Genomic DNA, 24,063 nt, shown 5'->3' with positions numbered 1-24,063 from the left:
CAGCAGATTCAGAAGAAAAGCAACACAGAACAGGCAAGAGGGATGGAGCTCCCCAGACGCCTTCCATACCAAGGAGTAGCAAAAAAACAACAAACAAAAAAGCCAACAAACAAAACCCATAAGCAACCCACAAAGCCCAAAACAAACCAGAAGTAAAGTTAAGACACTGGCCAAACTGTTCTCACAAGGTAACTACACATATCTGCTGTCTCCAACTAAATTCAGGAACACATTAAGACACGTCCCCAGTAATGCTGGAGGGGGGCCAGTGAGATGTGCCAATTGCTTCTCCTGGGCTAGCTTTACAGATCAGTCTCATGGGACAAACCAAGCTACCCCTGCTGGACAAGACAACTGAACACAAGGAACAGACCAAGAAAAAGCAACGTTGCAGGGCTGTACCTGATGAAAAGTGTATTTGAACAACAGTGCCAGAAACTCAACCACGGGGAACTGGGAGTAGGATTCAATTCTTCGTAGGTGGACACTCACAAAGAGACGAAGGAAGTCCGTAAACTTCTCGATGTAGCTACAATGGAAAGAAGAGAACAGAATTAAGAAAAAGCAAAAGATGTCACAAGGAAAAGCAATGCCATTGAAACAGTGATAAGTTCACTTTAAATCCTCTCATTAAAAAAAAAAAGAACGTGATAATTAATAGGCAGTAGAACAATTAAAATGTAAAGCCCTGCAACAATTACCTACAGGACGGGCAACCCTTCATTCCATTAATACCTGAAACAGCAGAAAAGACAGTCTAGTCAAAAGCAACTTTAATATTCAGATAAATATAATCAAGTTTAATCAGGCCTGCAAATAAACATAATCCCCCACCCTAGAGAAATAAGTGTGTAACAGCAACACTCATATTACTGTTGTATAGAGGATTAGTCACATACATTGTACCACCGAGGAATTCAGCTGGAAGCAAGAAGTTAAGGCAGAAGTTAGCAATACAAGTGTTACAAATGTACAGGAGGTAGTGGGAGAGACAGAAAGAGCTGCTCCTTACGCAGGGCAGAAGGCTGACTGTCATCCAAAGCTTCTGATCAGAGCCCAGCCTTTTGGAACTAAGTTGGGCAATAAAGACAAATCCTCCTCTGAAGCAGGGCACTTTTCAATGCTTGGGACCATACTAAAAGGAACATCCAAAAAAAGCCTGCTACCAAAACATCAGGAGTTCAGCAAGAGCATGACCTCAGTGCAAGTACAGAGGGTTCCTGAGCACACTGCTCAGGGAAAATTACAAAGAGCACAGTGGGATAAGCTGTTATCATGGAACAAGGACATGCCCTGTACAATGTAAGCTTCACCAAGGCTAGAAATCCTCTTCACACTGATTATGCACAGAAGAGTGAAGTACTCCTTCAGTGCACAGACTGACACATTGCAACAGCATGCACAAGCAGCACAGCTCCAATGGCTGCGGGCAGAGAAACCCATCCTTCCCAGCTACAAGGAGCTCTGAAGTCTAAGAGTACTTCAAGCCTCTTCTCAGGAAGCAACAGCAGGTTTGGTTTAGCATAGGTTCAGAGAAATGAACAGTTTTCTTCTGTTGTACTGTCTCGCTCCCCCTCCTGCAAACTGATTTGAGGAAAAATGCTCCTTCTAACCACAAGGCATTCAAGACTGGAAGCATTACCAGCCAACAGAGCTGCAACACTGCTTGTTATTGTAAGCCTATAAAATAATCCAATACTCCTGATCATGCATAAAGTTGACACGAACCTTTTCTTTGGCACTACCTGCTTGACAAGAATCAGCACTAAACACAACTGGCCACTGACCAAGTGCTTCAAAAATAAAGCACAAAGTATCTAGACCCAAATATTTTCTTCCTTTTATCTGATTTTATTTTTTAAGAGGTTCTGATCTGAGACCAAAGAAATTCTTACTTTGTGCCAAGCTCTGCAAAAGCCCCAGAGCCCATACTGCAACATCCACACCACCACTTCCATCCATACTGGACATTTTGCATCCTCACTTCCCATGTTTTCACATCTTCCAGCTGAAGCCAACACCAGTAAAGGAGTTTAAGCTAGATCTTTTTCTTGACTATTTCAACAGTGCAATCCTTCCAAAACCACGCTGACTTTCTAACAGAACAAAAGGAATCACCACCACGAGAGGCTGCTGAAAGAGACCTGGGGCAGGCACGCTCAGGGCCTGTGATCTACTGATGGATAGCAACTTCATCAGTACCAGGTTTGTTTAGGATTGTTAGTCCAAGTCAAGAAGATGCACTCAGGTGATAAGTGCACAATCCCAGCTCTCTGTGTACGTATCCCATACACAGAGGTAGCATGTTTCCATCGTACTGGGACATGCCTTACTTCTAGGGAAGGAACAATACTGAGGCCAGAGGGAGTTAGTCTCAAAACGAGCAAGCAGAATTCACTGTTAAACAGAAGCCACAACTCATCTAGATCCAGTATCACAGAGCTGCAAGTGAATCTAAAGGAAAAAGGGAGCTTTGTGGAAGAAACGTGTAAGTCAGCTCTTCAAAAAGACCACAGCTGGTTTCCAAATTGGCTTTTACTTCTGAGTAGGTATCAAACAGAAAAATCAATAAGCTCACAACCCTTCCTGCTGCATTTCCACCATCGTGCATCCACAACCAGGTACTGAGCACACTGACACAGTGCTAACACATGTGCCAACATCAGCACCAGCTCTGCCCATCTCCCCACTGCAGGCACTGAAAGGTAGCACCAAGCCACCCCCTGCAGCACGCAGGTTCAGTCACTCAACACAACAGGAAGACAATCTCACTTCTATAAGCAGCAATATCTGATATGAACGAGTCAGGCTGTTGTAGGCAACCAGCGTGGCAGTGACTTTCTGGAAAGCAACAAGAACACACAGCTGCTGAGCTGCTGCTTCCCCCGCTGCCTCCAGGCACTCACTGCTGGGAGCAGAGCTCCCTGAGCTGCCTTTCAGTGGTGTTTAAAAGCAAAAAAACAACAACAACAAAACCAAAACAGTAAGAGTAGTCAGAAGCTGTCACATCTCAATAAAGAGCATGACACTGTTTCTCTTTCCTTTCAAGTGAGGACTCGCAGAACAACTACCCACTCTTTGTGTGCTTGGGTTTATGACAGAGAAGGCAGATACCGACCAGCGAAGGGAATGCTGCAATGCCTTTACCTCACTGTGCCTCTTCTGCTGTTCTGTTACAACTGAATGAAGGGCAGGCTCAGCTCTTCTGCCACCTCAGACCTGCAGTCAAACAGCAACGAACGGGGAAAGGGGAGGAAGAGGACAGGAAAGAAGACAAACCTGTGCCACCACGGCCACTTGGCAAACTGAGCCCCTGAGCAGAACCTTACCTGTGGGCACCTACCTTTCTGCCTGTCAGCACCAGCACAGAACTCTGAAAAAAAGGTGATTAGACACACCATGCATGACCGCAAATCAATAAAGGCTGTCCTTTAGAAAGCAAGAGGCCCTAGCACAGCTACTCAGCTGCTCGGTTTCTCTTACCTTTCATCCAGTTCCTCCAGCCGGCTCTTCACCGTGTGGGCGTTGTTCTCCTTAGTAATCTTCTGCAGGAGGTAGAAAGTCTGCTGGAACATCCGTAACAAATACTCTTCAAACTCCATAGGCACACAGTTCTTGGACATCAGTTCATTGATGCAGGACATGGCCAAGACGCCCAGCCGGCCCCGCTCTGCTCCCAGCCCCACGTTCTGGCTGCTGCCATTGACTGAGGACATCTTCCTGACACGTGTGTCACAGCCAAAGCGAGCAAAGTGGAAGATGGTGGTGAGGAGGGAGGGGGTGATGCTGGTGGACAGAGGGATCCAGCTGAAGAGGTGGGCCAGGCACTCCAGCGCCAGGGAGCAGATGTATTCACTGTCTGTGTCAAGGATGGGGATTGGCTGGTTCAATAATTTGGCTGCGCTGGGACTCTGCAACAGGCTGCTCAGCAGGTCACCTGGGGAAAAGCACATTACAGGTCAAGGCAGTTACTCTCCAGTGCCACAACTGCAAGCCCCAGCCATAACCCAACAGCCACCAGAGCCTCTGGTATAGGTCAGCACGCAGATCTGAGATGAACAAGTTTTTTTATTGTGCAACGTTCTGAAGTTTTGTACGTATCCTACACATCAGATCAGAGGGGTTGCTGGGGGACTACTTCCAACAAACAAGCTCAAGAGGCAGCTCCGTACCGCCCCATCAGCTTTAATGGGAAGGGCACACACAGCATTTTGCAAAATAAAACCACAGCAGCATGATGTGCATTTTAGGGATCTGTTACAAAATGTATTCCCTTCAAGAACATGAGCATCCTTGATGTGAGCTTGCATAAATTCCGCAGCACGTCCGTATTATATCAAAAGTTGGCACAGTTGCTTGCATGTGACAGCTTGTGGGTTATGTAAGAGCAGAGGTGCTGAGACCCAAACCCTGCCCAGCACTTCTTCTCAGTGACACGTCCATGGCAAGTGCATGTGACACTGCTCAGCCTCTGACCACTGCTGTGCAAAGGCTTCCTGAGCCCAGTGTGGTCTGAAGAATTCTGTGCAGTCTGAGGATTTTTCTTCCATGGATTTATGAGGTCTGTAGCTGAGGCCGCATACACTTAATACATACAACATCCCTTTGCAACAGAGTTTCACAGCTTAACTATATACAGGGCTAAGACAGCCTTTCTTTGGGGCATATCAACTGCAAACAGTGTTTCCTACTCCCTCTATCCAAAGAGGGGAAAACATTTCCATTCACCTCCTCCTTTTCACTCAAGTAACAGTCTTCTGCTGCAGCTCCTCGATCTGAATTTGGGATTGTACCCTTCTTCTCAATTATGTGGAAGCCACTCAATACCTTTATCACTGTTCCACAAAGCTTTTAACTGTTTTAAAGCTTTAACTGCCTTAACTTCTTGCTTCCACACACCTCTTTCTCTCCCACTCCAGAGCTGTAAGGCATCACACCACCTCAGCTGCATTACACAACCCCACACCTGGTCTTAATATCAGAACAGCCCCAGCACAGTGTTCACAGCCATAGTTATGCTGCAATGCGTTGCATTCTGCTCACAGAAGCAATCATGCTTCTTCCTAAGGGCCTTTCCAGCAAACTGCAAGAAGTGAAGATTCTCAGCTGTCAGTGCATCGCCTCTGTGTGTGAATCAGGGCTCTGTAACTCAGAGCAGCTGGTCCGAATGTTTTGCATCCAGTTAAACTGCTGAAGCTCAGAGTACAAAGGCTGTTAAGATACATTTTGTATCTTTACAAACAGGTGATGTATTTACAGGAAGAACAGCATTCAGGCACAAGGGGAAAACTGTCTGGGAGGGGGAGCTGGGATCAAGCTAATTCTGCAGAAGCAGCAACAAATGGTTGTGCATTTGTTTACCATACATGACCACATACATCTAAGGAAGGAATTAATCAAATACAGAGATACAAATCATTCAAAACACAACACTGGGAGGCTGAGAGATCACTGCAGAGTGAATTCTATACCGATCTTCCTATATAATTCCTCACCTCAAATATTACCCAACACAGCACTCACCGGAGTTCCTTTGCTTGAATGGTATGAGAAATGAGTTTAGTGTAGGTTTTAAGTGCTATTTTAAAACTACACAGGACTTGTGGCAAATGCTGCACTCTGCTTTGCTATGCAAAAAAGAACGAATGGATATTCCAAGTTCCTAAAGAGATTTCAGCTCTGACAGACGACATTAAATGTTTATAGGGACTTCTGAAGCTTATTCTGCTTTTTGGAACACCCATACCTTCACCTAGATACAAAAAGGACAAGAAGGTGGCCTTACCTGAGCTAGGAAAATGCAACAAAAAATGACTGTCACCACTGAGCAGGAATATTTGCTGTATGAGCGAGATCCAAACGTGACCAACATGCATGTTAAAAAGGTTTGGTTGGCTTACAAACTGCACAAATTTTATATTAAAAGAAGCACAGCACTCATTCAGCACAGAATTCTATGCAAAAGCATCGCTATACCCACAGTAGAATTTCCCCCCTAAAATAAAGATAATCGTGCTTTCCATTTCAGCTTTTCTGTTGTATAGATAAATATCCAAGTCTTAAAGCTCTAAGGCAAATAAGCACTTGAAATTCTGGTCCAACTCTGATTTAAACATAAAAATGGTATCAAAGCATGAACAAACCAAACACCAACATTCACCAGCACACTCTGGTGCTGACCATTGCAACCCAGCACAGGCAAGCCTTCAGTTAACTGCCTAAGGTCCTACAGACACATCTGAACACAGAAGGGATCTGTTACAACTCTTAACACACAGAACACAACTTGGTGTTAATGCAGAGACAGAAGCAATGGACCCCCAAGTATTTCATCACCTCACTGTGCACAACCCAACATTAGAGGTTCCCAGAGCCTAAATCCTTCTTTTTCCTTGTTAAAAGCAGACAGATCTGAGATGCAAGCGTTTAAACAAAATATTGATTTCACTGCATGATCTGCATTGTATACTGAGATGGACACTTCCTAGGTGAGATGAATATAACAGGACAACATCACATTGAGCACCACAGAAAACGGTTCTCATCAACACTGTCCTTACACCTGGGGAGACCCTCTGCATCTACAGCTTTCCTTATAGCAGGATAAATGAAGCGTGCTCTAAGGACACAGAAACATACTCTCCTTTACAAAGATAATTGATATGTATGTAAATGAGTATAGACAGACAGCCCTGCAAAAGACTAACAGGAGTGGGGAGGAAATAGACTGTGTCAATAAAGATGCACAAAGTCCTGTCGCTTTGCTTTTGAATTAGGCTTCAGTTTTGCTCCACTCTGCCTTTTGATGTGCTTAGAGCTGAAATTCACATACAACAGTGCCAACTCAGTAATGTCACAGCATTTTTAGCTGACACTTCAGAAAGCTTTCTGCCATCTGAGGACAACAGTACTGACAAATAAGGTGACATTCTCAAGTGGGGCATCCCTTGCAGTGGAAATGGCTTCTTCAGCTGAAGCTAGCTGCTCTTACCTGGAATTTGTTGGCCTAGGAACAGCTTTAGGAAACAGACAGTAAAGGAAGGAATCTATACCTGGTATTGCAAGTTAAAGCACATGGAAGCTTGAAGACTCAGCTTTAGCTGTCCTTACCACTTTCTCCTGAAGTTGGGGATGGTGGCGGAGTGGCAGCAGTAACACTGTGTTTGTCCCAGATGCTTTCCAAAATACCTGGACAAAGAGACATTTTTTAGAACAGACTGATAAAAAAAACTAATCCAACTAACATACCAGAGACAGATAGTTCCTCTCAAACACATCAAGGGCTCCAGTGAGGAGCACTGCATGTACAAGCATTCAGCATGCGTTTCAGGGTCACCAAGAGAAGACAATCTCAATCCCTCTTCATAAAGAGAAAGACACAAATAGCTGTATTAACTGCTCTGCTACACTAGCTTGCTTTGTAGTGATCTGACCTGGGCACACAAAGGTAAAGTGCTTGAGCAGCACAAGCAGTCACTACATCACCCACACCTTGCTTCACTGTTCTGAGTATGTGTAAACTTGCCAGCACCATGGGTGAGAAAGGAAGATGGTTGTTTCAGAGCTGCAAGCACACCAGCTCATACCTGTGAGGAGTCCAAGCACGGTTTGCACCTGATCCAGCAGCAGCTTACGTAGCTCTTCCTTACGGGCTACACTCAGATCCTCGCGTGGACACGCCAGTTCTTCTGAGGTTGTTTTCAACATGATCAGTCCCAGAGGAGTGGTCACAGGAGACTGAATCAGCTGAGAGGAAAAGGCATGAATGCAACGTGATAACGTTCTGAAAAAGTTTCAGATCACAAAGAGGACATGAGCAATCCTGCCTGCCGTTCACAGCTGTTCCAGGACTGAGGAGTAACAGCTCCCAGTTTGCAGCGTTGCAAGGATTCAATTTCCTGAGACATTTAACCTATGATGTTGCAACAGTTCAAGCACCATGTGAATCTTTGGGGTTTCACGAGAGCTTTCATCATGTCATTGCACACATTTGCTGTTCCAGCATGTTTACCAATAACAGTTTGTTCCTCCCATTTACTGCCTTCTGCTGACCTCAGCACTTTTCAGAACTGCAGTACCCATGGTTTCACCAGGTAATGGGGCTGCTGCTCAGAGCCTGCACCATCAGCCAGGCAGCTTCCCACAAAGAAACAAAAACATTCCTTCCAACAGCATACAGACAGCTGCAGCAAGCACTGGGTGGCAAAAGAACACACGTATGAAGGGCACCTCTGTCTGTGGCTGTATTGTACTTCATACTGGAAATCACATTTACCCTAGAAGAATGACTTCCACCATGTACAGAATGCACAGGAATAGGAGCAGGAAAAGCAAGGATTTTTGCCTTCATTAGCCATTGGGATATTAAAGACACATTCAGGTGGGGAAAAAGCTGACAGATGCCCTGATCTCTCAACCTGAAACATCCAAAATGATTTATGCATTGCTCTCACCACAAGGAAAATAAATCTAAAGTCAATCACCATTATCACAAGTAATCCTTGAAGTCATAAATTAAACAGTGCAAGCTGACTTCAGCTCACTGGCCCATCAGACCAGAGACAAGCTGGCCTAACACTGATCAGGCTACACATTTTGGTGAAATATGTTGGGGGGAAAAGCCACCTTTAAGCTCCTTGTCTGGATGTACATGACTTTGGCCTCCAGAAAGGAAGCATGATGGTATAGGAGCTGGCAGCAGGTTGGGTATTAGAACAGTTTCTTCTCAGGAGTGGTGGGGCAGGGGAACTGCTGCCCAGGGAGTGGTGGGGTCACTGTCCCTGGAGGTGCTCCAGAACTGTGGGGATGTGGTACTGAGCCTTTAGAAACTACAGTACTGTCATATCAATTTGCTGCTCAAGAATCAAATCATTGCTTTAAATCATCTCAGAAGACAGAGCTGAGATCAGACAGCTCTGCAACTCTAGCACAGGAGCTGTGTTTTGCTTTCACTTTTCTGGCGTCTTGAAGTTGAGGTATTTGTGTTTCTCTTCCAATTTATCTGAACATTTTTGAAGGTTTCTGCTACAGAAACTTATTTATGGGAACACTTCCCTCAGAAGCTCAGTCCACAAGGAGAGGCTTAAGGAAAAATTGATACCTAAAGTGGGCTCTGTATGCACTAGAGATAGCTAAGTAGATTAGAAAGCATTTCAACTGCAAATTCAGATGCAATCAAAGCCAAAACTTAAATATAGACAGTTGTCTTAAAGTACTTATTGTCAGAGTAACAATTCAGGAAAAAATTGCAGCATGATGCACTACGTGGTTCCAGAGAGCTATTTCAGAAGAGATTACTCCAGCTAGCAACAAAACAAGCCTGGGATGCCAGGTGGGCTTTTCTTCTTTTGCAATTAATACTAGATCCATTTGTCCTAACAAAAACTCTTGATGCTTAGGGATGTTGATTTATTCCAGGAATTGCCTTGGGGCTTGTCTATGGGCACAGCTGCTGTGTCTGTGGGTACAGTAATTATGTCAGCAGAAGAAGGTTGAGCAGCACTTCAGCTTACAGCCAGACTGTAAGTCAGCTATGACGGTTATTGGGAGAATTGGAAACAAAGCACTCAACCAAAAGACAACGTTTGCAACAGTGAGTTGCTAGTCAAGCCCAGGCTTCACCTGAAGATGCTGCATTTCAAACAAGTGACATTCGAACTAATGGCAGCATCTCAGCCAGGGCCCCTCAAATATACCTTCTAGTTTTCTGGATGAGACCTCTAACATCCCAACAGCATTCAGCTGGTGACTTTATGTGATGAAAGCCAAAGCTTTTCAGGGTAACCTGAGCTACTAGAATCAGGTGGCAAAAAAAGTATCTTCAGAAACTTCTTACCTGCAAGATGTTAGTGAAAAAGTCGTGGTAGAACATCGGCCAGTCCTGTCGGCCAATATCCACAATGACTTTGCAGAGTTTGTTCCTGATGAAGTAAGGCAGAGTTTTGTGCTGAGCTAGCAGGAGCTTGGGCAGGCAGCTGCGGATCTCCATTTTGTCTTGAGATGGGACCCCAAGCCACATCTTATTGATTAGGTTCTGGAAAAGAAACAGAGCTCCCTGATGAGCCCATCTTAAACAAGATGATATGACATGCTTCACTGAAAATAAACACTTTGGTGTCTGAATAGGATAGCCTTAATGATGTCAGGTAAAGTGCCTGAAAGACAAGTATCCTAATATAATATATATTATCAGCAGCTTCTCAGACATGACTTATTGCTTTCTTAAAAAAAAAAAATGGGAAAAGCTGATCCCCTACAGCCTCACGTGTAGCTACGAAGCTTACTGTGAAAGTCAGCAAGAGCTGTACTCATGGAGAGATCTCAGGCACACAGTGCAGGGACAGAGCACTGCTCAGCGCTGCTGCATCTCATGCCTCAGGCTTGTTGCTGCCTGCCACAGTGCACAGGGTGGGGGGAAAGGCCATAGCTTTCAGATCCGTCCATGCCTTTCACTGACCATGCATAGCCAGTTAAAAAAAATAAGCATCTACAAGTGATGTAGTTCAAGCTTCCTGGCTGCCATGGGCAGACCTGCAGATAAGAAAACAAGGAGACATCAGCAGGTTAAAAGAGAAGACACTTCCCTCGTTAGAGCTCTGACCCAGACTTTCTAGGCAGAGGTACCATTTCAGATGCCACAATTACTCAGCAGCCCTAGCCCTGCTATCTTTATCAGCACAAGGATGAGTGTGTGAGAACTAAGCCAGGCAGAACAAGAGCGGCTTCAGAAGCCACAGGATCTGCTCCACCACCTCTGAATAAGCTCTGCTAGCTAATGGGGTCCTTGGGCAATGGAAGACAGCAGTGCTCAGGCTGCTAAGCAAAACTCACCGAGCCCACCTCTTACAAGCCATGAAGTGTACAGGAACAAGTTCTAACAAAAAAATGAAGTTCCACACCCAATACAACAGTATCAGACTCACAGAACCCTTGCAACATCAGACTTTCACTAAAGATGACTTCTACTATCTGACGGCACACGGCACATCACCACACTACCCAGCCTTGGGTCCAGCAGAGCTGGCTGCTTGCCTCTAGCTTTTAACTCTGGACGTCCACACTTCCCCTTCTAAAAGGAAAAAACAGCCCTGCATGAGGCAGAATAACAACACAGAAGGGAAGTAAGTTTGGCTCTCGATGGCTCTGAGGCCCTGGAGGTCTCCTGGAGCTCAGCTGGAAGGTTGCTTCTCAAGCAGTGATTCTGCAGTGACAGGGCATCACTTAAACAGAAAGCTTTTAGTCCACTTAAAAAAAAGCATACAAAATCCATAAGAAGAGTCACAGATTGCTTCCCTGCCACGCTACAATCCCATTTAGGGACTCTGGAGCATTAGTTGCTCTGCCTCTAGGGATAACTTATGCAGGAGGCCTGCTACAGGGGCGCTATCTGTGGCTGTTTGCAGGCATATAGCTGGAAAATGCAACAGCAGGGAATGCTGTGCAGTGCTTCTGTATGACATGGAAAGCTGTGCTTATGGTCAGAGCAGATCAGAGGTACAGTACCGAGGTACCAGTCCAGTGTGCAGAGATGGATGTATACACATACACATATAGATGGCTCATAGACACACAGAGTGTCTCAAAAGTTAAAAGGCTTTTTGGTTTTTCTTTTCCTTTCCCCTAGGGAGGGTCCAGAAGCATTGCTGAGAAACCAGCAATGGCCCAATGACCATGGTACAGCTGCAGACCTGCAGAGGAATGGCCAAAGGCACAGTGCTACAGCAGTTAAGAACAGCAATGCCAGCTTCTCCACTGAGAGATCCTAATCTCTCAGCTGAGCTGTGGATCGCTTCCCTCACTTGACACTTGCACAGTGATTTCTTTGTTCTGCTTAGTTCTGGGCACAATTCTTTTTTTCAGCACTATTTTCTCCCTCTGCCCACAGAGCTGGAGGCTCAGAAACCAAACATGTTTTCCTCTTCATGAAAACCAGTTTAATTATTGTTCCTGCGTAACATCTGTTCCATATAACTGCTGCCACTACTTTCTGAGAAGGGGTCTCCTCATGGTTAAGGGCCATGCAGATTCCATTGGTAGATCTGCTTCATCCTCCTCCCTTCACAGCCCTGGACAAATGGAGTCTTTTACCTCAAGAAGTCGATAATAACACATGATTTGCCAAAGCAACTTCTAAGAACGGAGTTGTTTGCTCTGTCTATAGAGCAGGTCACTGCAGAGAGTATTAACACTCCCTGAGTTTGGAGCAAGGCTCAGACTGCAATGCAGCCCAGAACACAGTGCAGAGACACAAAGAAAAGAAAAAAAAAAGACCCTGTTGACCACAACCAAACCCCAGAATATCATCAGGGAAAGTCAATGTGCTGCTCACTGAGAAACGAGCTGACAAGACAAAGCTTGCACAGAATACTTGGTTTCTTCCAGTAGCTATAGAAACCAACACTCAGGCTTTTAACCATAACTTTTTTCTCTTTTATAAATAGGTAAAAAGTGGGACATGCTCTTCTAAGAGTGACCTTCCCCCTAGAACTCACACAAGCTTGCAGGATGTAATTCCAAAAAGAGCATGTCAGAAAAAGAGATTTCAAAGATAAAAGCAATTTGGTTTCACCCCTTAGCATTACAGTTTGTAACAGCTAGTAGGAGGTAACCATACACATTTCTGATCATAAAGAGAGTATAAAAGCAGTAATTCTTGAAAGCATGGTCCAGAATACTCGAGCAGCCTCTGAAACTGCAGGTAATTCGTACTTAGAGATGCCAGGAAGTTAATTCTTCAATTTATGTACAAAGATTCTCCTACCGTAAGCCTGCCATTAAATAACTTCTTTAGGAGAGAGCAGTAAAAGAAGCTGTATCACTGTCCTCATTAAGGCTGCCTTTTTAGAGAAACATTTTCAAATAAAATCGATTGTCATATAGAACTGCATCAGACAAGGAGAATGCACCATGCAGACAACAACACGTATCTACCTCAAACACAGTCAGACTGTACATCATCACGTAGTCATTCCTTGTGCTTGACAGGAAATAGAGGCAGAACCTCCAGGCTCCTATCTGCTGGGCGAAATTATTTAAAAGCTCCTCTGAAAAAACAAAGTATTAGAAAATGCATTAAAATTCTCAAGCTGTAAATAGAGTCATAACCATGTAGATATAGCACACTGAGCACAGAAAAAAAAAACCAACATGTTCAGGGTGACTCAAACAACCAGGGCAGGGGGCATCACACTCAAAAGCATTGAAAATAATCTAACAGCAGGCTTTAATGAAAAGAAAATAGGTATGTCAAACAGCGTTCTGAAATGACAGAAGTACTACACCGGGCTAAGTGCTGAATATTGAGACAAGTTGTAAAGAAAGAAAATATATATTAAAAAAATTACTCTTGTTTAAATGCAATTGCTTTTGGAGACATTGGCTTGCTGTGAGTCAGCACCAAAAGCCTCAGCACCTCCAACCAAGGGTTTGGTGGGGATCTCAGGTCAGGCAGCTGCACACCAAATGGGGCAGGAAGGAGAAGCTGCAAGGGCTGTGCTACAGGCTGGCCACGTTTCAGCCTTCACAGTGGGTTCCCTTCCTGCAGTTAGTCCAGGAAAGCAGGGAGATACCGAAAGGAACACAGCAATGGTATTTGTGATACCTCCATTTGGACTAAATGAAGAGGTATGCTGGAGATCCATTCCAGCGCTGCAGGTGATCTCAACAGAAGAATACTTGGCCAGTTGCTTACTCATTCATCCAGATTTTTGGAATAAACGTTTCACACTGATCATACCTTTGCACTGAAGTTGTAGAAGTGGCAGAAATTTGAGAAGAAAAGCAGAATGACCTATTGGTGCCCATTAAGCACAGCAGCAAGGAGCTGTTCTGGAGGACCAGCGTGATCTCTGCTGGTTTTCAGGACACATTTAATAACACTACCCAAAATGAAACCTCACTGTTTATTTCCCCTTGTCATTTCACATTAATTAGGGCATTCTTCTGCTTTCCCTCCCTGGGGCAGGACAACTCCTTAAGTCCACGCTCCACCTCTAGGCAGAAGGGGGGCATTTTCCAAGCCAAGCAGCCTAACACCATGCAGGCAGGAAAAAAAACCCCAACATTCCTCCTCCACCCAAGTTCCCACTCAGTAAAAAGAATCTGCAGCCCCATGCTCACAGGAACAGTTAGCGATGTTAGTTATGGATGTCAGTTACCTGTCATGGGATCTCCCAAACCCAAGCTATGTGAGCCCTGACTTCAATTCACACAAGCAGGAGAGACAGCGATGCCGGTTCTGCATCAGACAGGACGCTTTTCCCCACCGCATTTGTTTAATAAAAGCACAGTGTGACCTCTGCTGAGGTCTGCAGGCAGCACAGCACAGCAGGACTGTCCCTTGGAAGGGGCAGGCACTCACCTATCTCCCGCTTCCGCTCATTGGTTGTGCAGTTGTGGAAGAACTCAGTCATCAAACTCTCCAAAGCCCGGAGCGAGGCCTCTTCAGATGCCTGCAAGCAACATCAAAGGGAAGGAGTTAATGCAGATTCCCACTCTGAATTGCACTCAGTGAAGATGATTTCTTAAAAGACGGCGCTTGGAGGTCAACATCCCACAAAAGCAGAAGAATGAAATCCAGGTAGAGGGGAAAGCAACGCAGAATTCAAACTGCTCGCTGCACCCAGCAGCAACAAGGTTTGTCAAAGGGAAAGTCTGGACCGTCACTAAGGGATCACTTGCTCAGTTGCATTAAGCAGTGACACCAGTGGGAGAAGGTTCCTCCCTGCCCCTGCGGGTGGTCGGTAGCCAAAAGTCAGCTTCCCAGCCAAGATGCTTCCAGCTGATGCCTGGAAGGGCACACATCTGCAGCACCAAAGGGGCTGTGGCAGCAGCAGCTCCAGAGATGAAAGCATTTCCAGCTCTTTGAGAAGGGACACACAAGCATTCAGAGGTTTGATTAAAGAACAATGCCCCCTGCACCCAAATTTAGCTTTTATTATTGGAAATAGTTACAGCTCAGTGTGGGTGAGTCTGATAAAAGCAGGACTGGTATGCAGCAGGTGCAAGGTTATGGCAGTTTGGTGCCTCTCTGGGGCTGAGATTTTATCCTGGTAACATCCCAGCACTGAGGATGGCCTCTACCTGCACTGCAGATCCCTTTCAACTGAACCCAATAATGGATGGCCTTAGGAAGCTGCAGGTCCATGCCATGGCTGTGCTACTCCCCTCCCTCTCACTTTTTCAACTCATGCTATCAATAACAAATGCTGCAAGATTCAGGGCCCAACTTCCCCCTGTGTAGAAACAACGCAAACCAGGGAGGACGACTTGAAAATTCTGCCTCTAAAAATAAAACCCAACCCAACCCGTGACTGGCAGCCTTCTGCAGGGAGCAGAGCAGGGCAGCCCACAGGAGCACCACTGCTGCCCACTCCCAGCTCTCAGCATCTTCAGTGGCTCAGTAAAGGAAGACAGAATTTCAGCCTCTTTTCTCCTTCTACCCCCTTCCTGTCGTCCTCCCCCCCCCATAAAGTGTGTGCTCTAGAAAGCAAGGACTACATTAGCAAAAAATAGAACAAAAACATTTTGCTAGCAAGCAATTGGCTTAAAATAGCCTACAATCGAATCAAAGCCACTTTGTCAACTTAAGTGAAAGTAAGCACCCACTGTCACTGCCTCCATCCATGCACACGCAGCCCCTGTGGGCAGCTGCTCCCTGTGTGCCCCCCCCATCCAACAGCCCCCACTGGCCAAAGAGAAGCAACGCTATGGTGAGAGGTTCTTCATTTGAACAACCCCATCAGAGCTGCTTTCAAGACATCAGGATACAGCTGTGCTGCCATTTCTGTGTGTTTCTCTCCTGGACATCCCACAGTGTTGCAAATTTCAGCCTCTGACACTGAGCAGCACCACTGCAATATTCCCAGTGTCAGGAGGAGGGAAACCAAGCACAAGGCTGGTGCTGCAGGAAAGGAGCAAAAGTGGTGACCAAAGCACAGCACTGGCACCTGGTCCTGTTGAAGCTCATCTCATTGGCCTCAGCCCATTGATGCAGATCCCTCTGCGGGGCCGTCCCACTCCTGGACAGATCAGCACTTCTTCCCATCTCTGTCTCACCTGCATTGTGACTGTTTCATGCTCCCACTTGACCTCTCCCTGTTGCTCCTGAGGTGTGGCCAAGGGCAGATGAATGGTCTGAGTTGAAAAGGACCACAATGACCATCTCGTTTCAACCCCCCTGCTATGTGCAGGGTCGCCAACCAGCAGACCAGGCTGCCCAGAGCCACATCCAGCCTGGCCTTGAATGCCTCCAGGGCTGGGGCATCCACAACCTCCTTGGGCAACCTGTTCAGTGCGTCACAGGTGGAGCAGCAGTGATCAGACTGGACTTCCAGTGGGCTCCACACAGACCAAAGCCAGCCAGGTTCCCACAGGCCTTGCCTGCTGCACACCAAGTGCTCCCCACTCTGGAGATGGGCATGAGAGAAAGGCAGAGAGCAGCCTTCTGCATTTGGTAGTGCCTCTGGGTATCTTCAGGTTAACCTCTCACGGGGCATGCAGCAATCATCCAACTTGCAAGCAGCTCTGAGATAACTGGGTCATGGTAAAGAGGATGCAAGGACATGTGCTGCTGGAGAACCGCAGAGGGAAGTTACTGTACCTTACAGCCCACAGGAATTATCCAGCGAGGCCATAATAAGCATAGAACTGTTTGCAGGACCTGCTGAACCCCGCTGTGATATCTCCAGTATTATCACTCACATTAACACGCAGGCAGCCTCCACTCTAGGACACTTCTGCACTGGGAGGAAAGGGACAAGAAGGTATTGCAGGGTCTGCAAGAGGAGCTGCTGCCTCTGCCCCAGGCAGCACACAGACACACCAGGGGCTGCCCCAGCCCCACAGAGATGGGTGGCAAGGGTGAGGTCAGCCCCACAGGCAATCAGTGCTCACATTTCTCAATTCATTAAAAGCAGCCAAGGTCAGATTCCATGTGTCACCATCCACGCTGCCTCACCGCCTGGGATTCCTTAAGCCTGGCAAATCCCACAGCTGGAGACAGTGCCATCGGCCACAACATGGTTGGGTGACACACAAAACAAGCACGTCAGGATGCTGGCGTCAGACCTGTCAAGCATGTCACTCTTGGAATTGCCCATCTGACCCAGTGAGGCTGCCAGCAAGCAGGGTAGGAGCTCCAGTACCCAGGACGCTGCAGAGCTACGCCCTGACCACCCCCAGTTCTGCCCTGATAACTTTGTTAAGGGCGATCCAATAACTTATCAAGACAGAGGTGTGTAGTTGCTTACTCACAGCATTTATCTCTGAGCTCCAACCTTTAATACCGGTCCCATACAACCAGACAAGCGAGACTCACGAGTGAGCGCACAGCTTCCTCTCTGAGCAGCGATTACTTGAATACCCAGTGATTGCACATTGAGACATTCTTCATCCAGGAAATCCTCCAAAAATCATAGAATAATAAAAAAAAGACCTCGCAGATCCCCAGCTCCAACCCCAGCCCAGCCCACATCCCTCAGTGCCACATCCCCATGGCTCTGAACACCCCCATGGACGGTGACCCCATCACTCCCTGTGCAGCAGTGCCACTGCAGCACCGCAGCGATGAGAGCTGCAGTGAGTGGGAGAAAACACACAGGACAGCAATATCGATGATAAAACATTTGGGGCCACACTGACGAGTGCTGCTGCCAGACGTAGGAATTGGGCTGGGATTGCAATGTAGACTCTGCACGTTTATTTGAGCAGAAAACACACCGCTAATTTTAGTTCACATCAAACCAAAGACATTCTCCCTCTTACAAAAGCATCTGAGTATTCTGGGAAACATGAAAGTGCTTATAAAAGCTACAACAGCTTATAAAGCTATTTAAGTTTTCTCCAGAAGAGCTTCCATTTAGAGCACGTTTGCCTTTTTTATATCATCCCCCCCACCCCCCAACCCAAATTGTTTTCTATTCTCTAAAGATCGGAGCTACAAAGCAGGGAGGCTGTGTGCCTCAGCCAGCCCCAACCACCAGCTTCATTGGCCATGGCCACGCCAGACTATCACTGCACTTTCATAAATAAAATGCTCTTAGAAAAGAAAGCGATCATTTCTGCTAGAGGAAAGCTTTCCCCTAATGCTTGGCCATAAAACCCCACGCCGTTAACCTTTTGATGGCTGCTATTAACAGCTCAGCAGAGAATCGATCATACAAATGATGCTCTAAATACGGCCCTGCAGCTAATGACAACAGCAAGAGGTTTTGTGGGCTTTTTTAATGCACTTGGAAATGGATATCACTAAGACAAAATTATGGCAACCTTCTCTACAAAGCTTTTTTTTTTTACCCTTCTGTTTGTTTGCTAAGATGGTAATTGCAGCTGCAGCCTCACAAAGGTGCCTCCTGCTGTCCTTTGGGCAGTGCTGTATCAGCAGGGATGTGGCACCCCTGTTCCAGCCAGAAGTGCTCCTGCAGGAATTCCCATTGTGCCCGTGGGTAGAGCCACGTTGGTGACTGCTGGTAGAACAAAGATCATTAATTCTCCATCTTTGCTGCCCCTAAATGATACTCTCCCATTCCCTTTCACTCGGGAACCTTCTGCATCCACTTCTGTGCAGTTACTGGCACAGCCATGCACACAGATGCAAACCACTGCACTTCGCTGCTGTATTTTCTTCCATGTATTACCAGGCTGGATGTGGCTCTGGGCAGCCTGGTCTGGTGGTTGGCGACCCTGCACATAGCAGGGGGGATGAAACAAGATGATCATTGTGGTCCTTTTCAACCCAGGTCATTCTATGATTCTGTGATACACTATTTACAATAACGCACATCATTTTTAAGGATAATTGAATTAGACACAATGCGTATGCATGTGCCCTAACACTACTCATCAGCTTTACCAATTCCCAGGGTGTCTTTCAGAGTCCTTCCCTGTCCCAGCCCCAACTCCCACATCAGCAATGATGGCCTCGGAAGGTGCTGGGTCACTTCAAGCCTGCATGGTTCACCACAGCCACACACATTCCACAGGCCTCAGACAGAACTGCAAGGCTTGCTCAGAAGCCTTCAGATAGGAAGCAGCACACAGCCCCATGGCAGACGTGTTCCCCTGCAGCACGCTGCTGATGGTATCAAACACGCTCCATCTTTGCTCTCAATTTCCTCGTTGCATTTCAGACATGTTTTTGTGGTTTCATGAACCGAAACTAGGCTGAGCCTCAGTGTGCCGTGAGAGCAGTGCAGGCTCCTGGTGCCATTTCAGGAGACCTCCAGGCTGCAGCACGCAAGAGGTCCTCTGCTTCATTTGCTCCAAGAGCCACCACTCCTGCAGTTCACTGACAAGATGCTGATTTTGCAAACTCATTTCTCTTCTACTGCAATTTAAGCTAAATACCTACCATAAAAGTCATGAATTACTGCTCTAAGGGCAGCGAAGAGTGAAGGAGGCAGCAAACGTGCTGTGCTGTGCTCAGATCCTCTGTGACAAAGCTGACGTCCAACAGGAGAGCTGGGGAATCCTGCCTCTGCTGCTCATCAATTCAGAAGTGTCAGACTGTGCCTCAGGAATCAATGTGCTTTATTTCAACGTCAGCCTAAAAGCAACCATAGGCTGAACAGCGCTGCACAGAGCAGGCTATGGAAAGGCAGCAGTGATAAGCTGATTTCTGGAGCAGGATAAAGAGATCACCTTACCTGTAAACACCGCCAGGTACACAGGTAATCAGGCACCTTTGAGAATACCTATAGGATCCTATTTCTTAAATCACATTGTACAGGCAGGTTCAGTTACTTGGGTTCAGGTCTGAAGGCTGAACTTTGATTAACAGGCTCAGGTGTCTGAGGCAGATCCTTACCCAACTGATGGTTCGTGATCAGGAACCAACCCTGGGGTCATCTCAGCAGTCACTGTGCTGCTCATAAAGGATGCTCAACACATGGCAAGTCAGCAATCACAAAGCACTGCAACTAATGCTGGAAAAGACTTGGCAGCACATTACTTCCCCAGACAAACAATTCCTAGAATCATAATGTACAGCTGAGAAGCGTAGAAGCAGCTCACACAGACTGCTACAGTTGGTATGCTCCATTATGACTGCAAAGAGCTATAGCACAGGGGTATCAGATGGGTACACGGGTGATACGATAACTGCTGTTAGGACAGTTAAATCCATCAATCCTGCTGCAGCCACGAGCTGCTCACAGACAGTTCTCAAATGCTGCCTGCTATTTCTTAAGCTATCACTGATGGAACACTTTTATTTGGGGCGTTATCAGAAAAGCAGGTGTCAGTGTGCTTTCTGGATGGATGCTGCAGGTGCTGAAGCACCACATGGTGCTCTGCTTCTCTGCCAGGGCTCATAAGGAACTCGCAATCTTACAGCAAAGTCTAGAAAGTCACATCTGAAGGGCATAAGGGCTGTGATTCTGCAGCACTGCGGTCTGTCCACCCACTTCACATCCCTGGGGGCTCTGCTATGTCCCACAGTGCACAGGACAGCCCTGTCCTTCCTCGTGATGTTCACAGGTGTGAGACAACAGCCACAGGGCACAGACCACTTCCCCTTTCCTCTGCAGAGGGGAATGCAAGCATGCACAGACAGGATCACAGCGCCAGCCCCAGCAGCAAATGCATACAAGATACTGACTTCGAGATCGCCTGGTATTTCATCTGAAATAACCCAAGTTTTAAAAAGGCACTGGAGGGAAGAACCCAAACCCATAGTATTTTGGACAGAAGCACGTTGGGGGGGTGAGGTGTGCCAAGAAGAAATCAAATTCTGAAGAGTTCAGAAAAAAACCATGCACTTCCTTGCTCAAATGGTCCACAGCAAACAGATGAGCTCACAAGACACATATCCAAGCATGGTGTCCATTTCCAACAAACACCTTCAAGTTTTAGCTGCGTCTTCCTACAAAGCACTGCTCCTGCTTTTGCAGATGGATATTTGCCTGTCTGTGTTATAAAGATACCTCTTCCTGACTCACACAAATGCAGCAGCTCCACTGACCAGAGAGGAGGAGATTGGAAAAGCATGAAGATGTGACAGGAGCCACCCGGTGGGTATCAGCACCAAGATGTCCATGAAGCCTTAACAGCTTTTCCAGAACACCTCTCAAATACTTTACTGCCTCCACAACTGCAAATCCAAACTCTGGTGTATCCGAGTCTGCAGACAACTCAATAACGTGTGGACAAACACTCTGAACTGCAGCTGTTTGCAGGCCCAACTTTAGGAGTCGGAGGGTACGCACTGGAAATTGAAAGTACTACAGTAAGTAAAGAAGAAAGTGAATGCAAGAAGAAAACACTTATTCAGCAGCTTCTGAAAATGGCACTTCTATTCAGATGCAGCTCAATCTGAGGGAGAAAGAAATCCCCCTTACTTTGTGAAACACTCTGACATGAGGCCAGGGGCCAACAAAGCAAGGCTGGTGCTACAGGAAGCCTGGGACAAGGGCTGCATCAACACCCAACACCAACACCCTGCAGCAGCAAAATCCAAATCCCAGCATGGTGATTATGGTATGCAGAGACATGGTGTTTTCCAGGACACTGTCAAAGAAGAGAAACCTCACAGTATTGCAAACCGAAGTCCTGGCAAAGACCGTTAAAACTCACGTTGGGTTTAAGAGCATACATGAAACTAATGTGGATAACGCCATGGAAATAAGTCTGTGAGACTTTCTTTTTTAATTAATGCTTCCAAAGAACAGAACGTTCAGGAAAAGCATCTAGCCTGCTTAAAGCAAAGCAAAACAAGATGTTGACACCCGCAGTGCCCCAGCTCTTTGGGCTGTTTCCCAGCAGCAGCCTGCTCCTCTCCCTGCACCTCCAGCAGCGCTGGGGCTCACTGTAAAGCAAATTCCTTCTCCTGAGTGCTGGCTGTCTTGCAGGCTGAGCCCCACGCAGGGCTGTGAGCAGCAAACCCCTGCTGCTGAGCACCTACCTCAGCTCGCACAGCACAGATCATAGGCTGCTGGCTGCATCGGCTTCCTCTTTCCTTTGAGTCTGACCACGGCACAGCCATGCTGTGCAGCTGCCCCTGCAGAGTCCCGTTCTGCTCTCAGACACCAGCTTCAGCTCCTGGAGTGCTTTCAGGCTCCTACACTCAGACAAATCTCAGTGGAAGAAGCTGGACGTCGCCCTCAGTCCAGCAGAAAAGAACTGGCAGCGTCGTAACATACAAGAAATCACCTCACCCACTGCAGCCACACGGCATCAATCAAGCACGGCACCATTTGCAGACAAAATTATCCCCCCATCAGGAAAAAAAAAGTCCTTTCTCTAGAAGGCAACACCCCATCCCCTTGCCTTCAGTGCTGGCTCGGCACCCCGACGAGGCAGAACGTACATGAGACGAGCATACTGCTATCACAAAAAAGGGGACAAAGGAAATGTGACAACCCGTCCCCGTGCTGCAATTAAAGCTGTAAGGAAACATCGAATCAAACTGCTAGAAACACACAAGAGGGTTGCAGACCCAGCTACAAACGTGGAGATGCCGAAACAAACAGAAGATTTGGAGCACAAACGCAGAGCGTTGGGAAATTGTAAAAGAAATGCTCTCAGCCTGATCCCCATGGGAGGGGAATTAGGGAACACTGGGGGAAAAATGAAGGAATTTGGGGTGTTGCTGAAGGAACGCCATCTGAAACGCTCAAAGGTAAGGAGGACTCAGAAATAGGGAGAAAGGAGGCAGGAGGATGCGCTGGAAGGTCCTTGCTTCCCTGCAGAACATCTCTACCATCCTGAGGTGCCCTTGTGCCAAACTCAGCGAGGACACCCCAATCACTGCCAGCCTCCTCCTGGGGCACAGAACCCTTCCCTCTGTCCTTCTGACTGTAGGCAGAGTCCCGGGGCTGTCTGGAGCAGAGGTCACTGCTCAACCGAGATAACCCGCGTGGAAAGCAGCTCATTGCTTCTTCTCTACCAAACTGTTAATATTTACACTTGCGTTGGAACAAAGAGACCTTTCCAACAGATCAGGCACTTGCTGCATCCTTCACCTCCGAACGTGGCATCCTAAGCACTTCATTTTGAGAAAACAAAGCTAGTTAAAGACCTCATTTCTCTTAAAATAAAAAGGAAGGTGCCACGTTAATACCTGGGGTGCAGAGAAGGCCAAGGCAGCAGTGACCCAAATAAAGACACAGCTACTGCCAGGGAATACCTGCTGACTGATAGAGGGCAGTGACTTGGAAGGACTTCAGGACATATAACACTACCAGCCAGGTGCCAGTTCCAGATGTAGAAGCAAGTGCTTATTTTTTCCCTCCCCTCTATACTGCATATAACAACAGCAGACCCACTTCCTGATCTAAAAGACAACACCTAACAACATATATTGAAGTAACCGGGCAGAACACAAGCTCCCAGCAGCTGTTAGGCATCTGCACACTGACGCACCTCTTTGCAGCACTGAACCCCACTGCATGAGCTTCATTGCACACACCAGGTTTTAATGCTTCCCCCTAAAGCAATCCCAGCAGCCACCACTCACCTCTCAGCCACAAACATCAGTCAGCAAGAGGAGGCTTCTCCAGATAGTGTGAGGGATCTTAAGGCTCGATACTTTCACCTTCCAGCTGACTTGAGACAGCAGAACCAGCATTTAGCTACCCAGGCTTTGAAACATGACGTGATGCGCTGATAGGTAGGTGGGAAATGCAGACCACCGTGCTGAATGTCACGGCTCAGCTTGTGCCACCTGCCTCAGCATCACCACGTATTTCCTAGTGCTGCAGAAGGCAGTAAGTGAACAGCTTGCAGGTGTTAAGCCGTAGCTCTGGCTTTATGACTTAATAAAATGGGGATAATGCTACAGAGGGGCAGAAAAAAAGTTGCGTGACTTGAAGGCTGAAAAAGGAAGCCAGATGTCAGAGCTGGGGCTGGGACTTACAAGTTCCTATTCTCTTGTTTCTCTTTCAGTAGTGAGTCAGAACAGCTCTAAAATGATTTACTTTTCTTTCTGAACTCTGCGCTTTTTGCATGTCTCCCAAAAGCTGTCAGGATGCAGGCTGTGACACCGCACAGCTTGGTGCTGCCACAGAATATCCTGAGTTGGAAAGGGCCCATAAGGACCATTGAGTCCCACTGTCTCTGTTCCAGCTC

At 46.8% G+C, this 24,063-nt stretch overlaps 1 protein-coding gene across 4 annotated transcripts in view; it reads right to left on the bottom strand.

Moving 5' to 3' along the window:
• Nucleotides 1-24,063, bottom strand: part of XPO6 (exportin 6) — a 47,568-nt gene that overhangs the window by 20,459 nt on the left and 3,046 nt on the right. Inside the window, exons 1-8 of one of the 4 annotated variants that reach the window (XM_046900742.1) lie at nucleotides 23,453-23,782; nucleotides 14,360-14,450; nucleotides 12,931-13,043; nucleotides 9,836-10,033; nucleotides 7,587-7,746; nucleotides 7,111-7,188; nucleotides 3,484-3,937; nucleotides 403-529 (exon numbers count right to left, since the gene is read on the bottom strand). In XM_046900742.1, coding sequence (XP_046756698.1) covers nucleotides 403-529; nucleotides 3,484-3,937; nucleotides 7,111-7,188; nucleotides 7,587-7,746; nucleotides 9,836-10,033; nucleotides 12,931-13,043; nucleotides 14,360-14,411 — 1,182 coding nt within the window. In that variant the 5' untranslated portion in view covers nucleotides 14,412-14,450; nucleotides 23,453-23,782. Of the gene's footprint in view, nucleotides 1-402; nucleotides 530-3,483; nucleotides 3,938-7,110; nucleotides 7,189-7,586; nucleotides 7,747-9,835; nucleotides 10,034-12,930; nucleotides 13,044-14,359; nucleotides 14,451-16,600; nucleotides 22,059-23,452; nucleotides 23,783-24,063 lie in introns of those variants that run through there. The other 3 variants (XM_046900743.1, XM_046900741.1, XM_414725.8) reach the window with 3 other exon arrangements.

The sequence above is a fragment of the Gallus gallus genome, chromosome 14, assembly GCF_016699485.2.
Source record: "Gallus gallus isolate bGalGal1 chromosome 14, bGalGal1.mat.broiler.GRCg7b, whole genome shotgun sequence".
Classification (NCBI taxonomy): domain Eukaryota; kingdom Metazoa; phylum Chordata; class Aves; order Galliformes; family Phasianidae; genus Gallus; species Gallus gallus.
The sequence above is the reverse complement of the archived record's forward strand: the minus strand, read 5'-3'. Positions and strand labels throughout refer to the sequence as shown.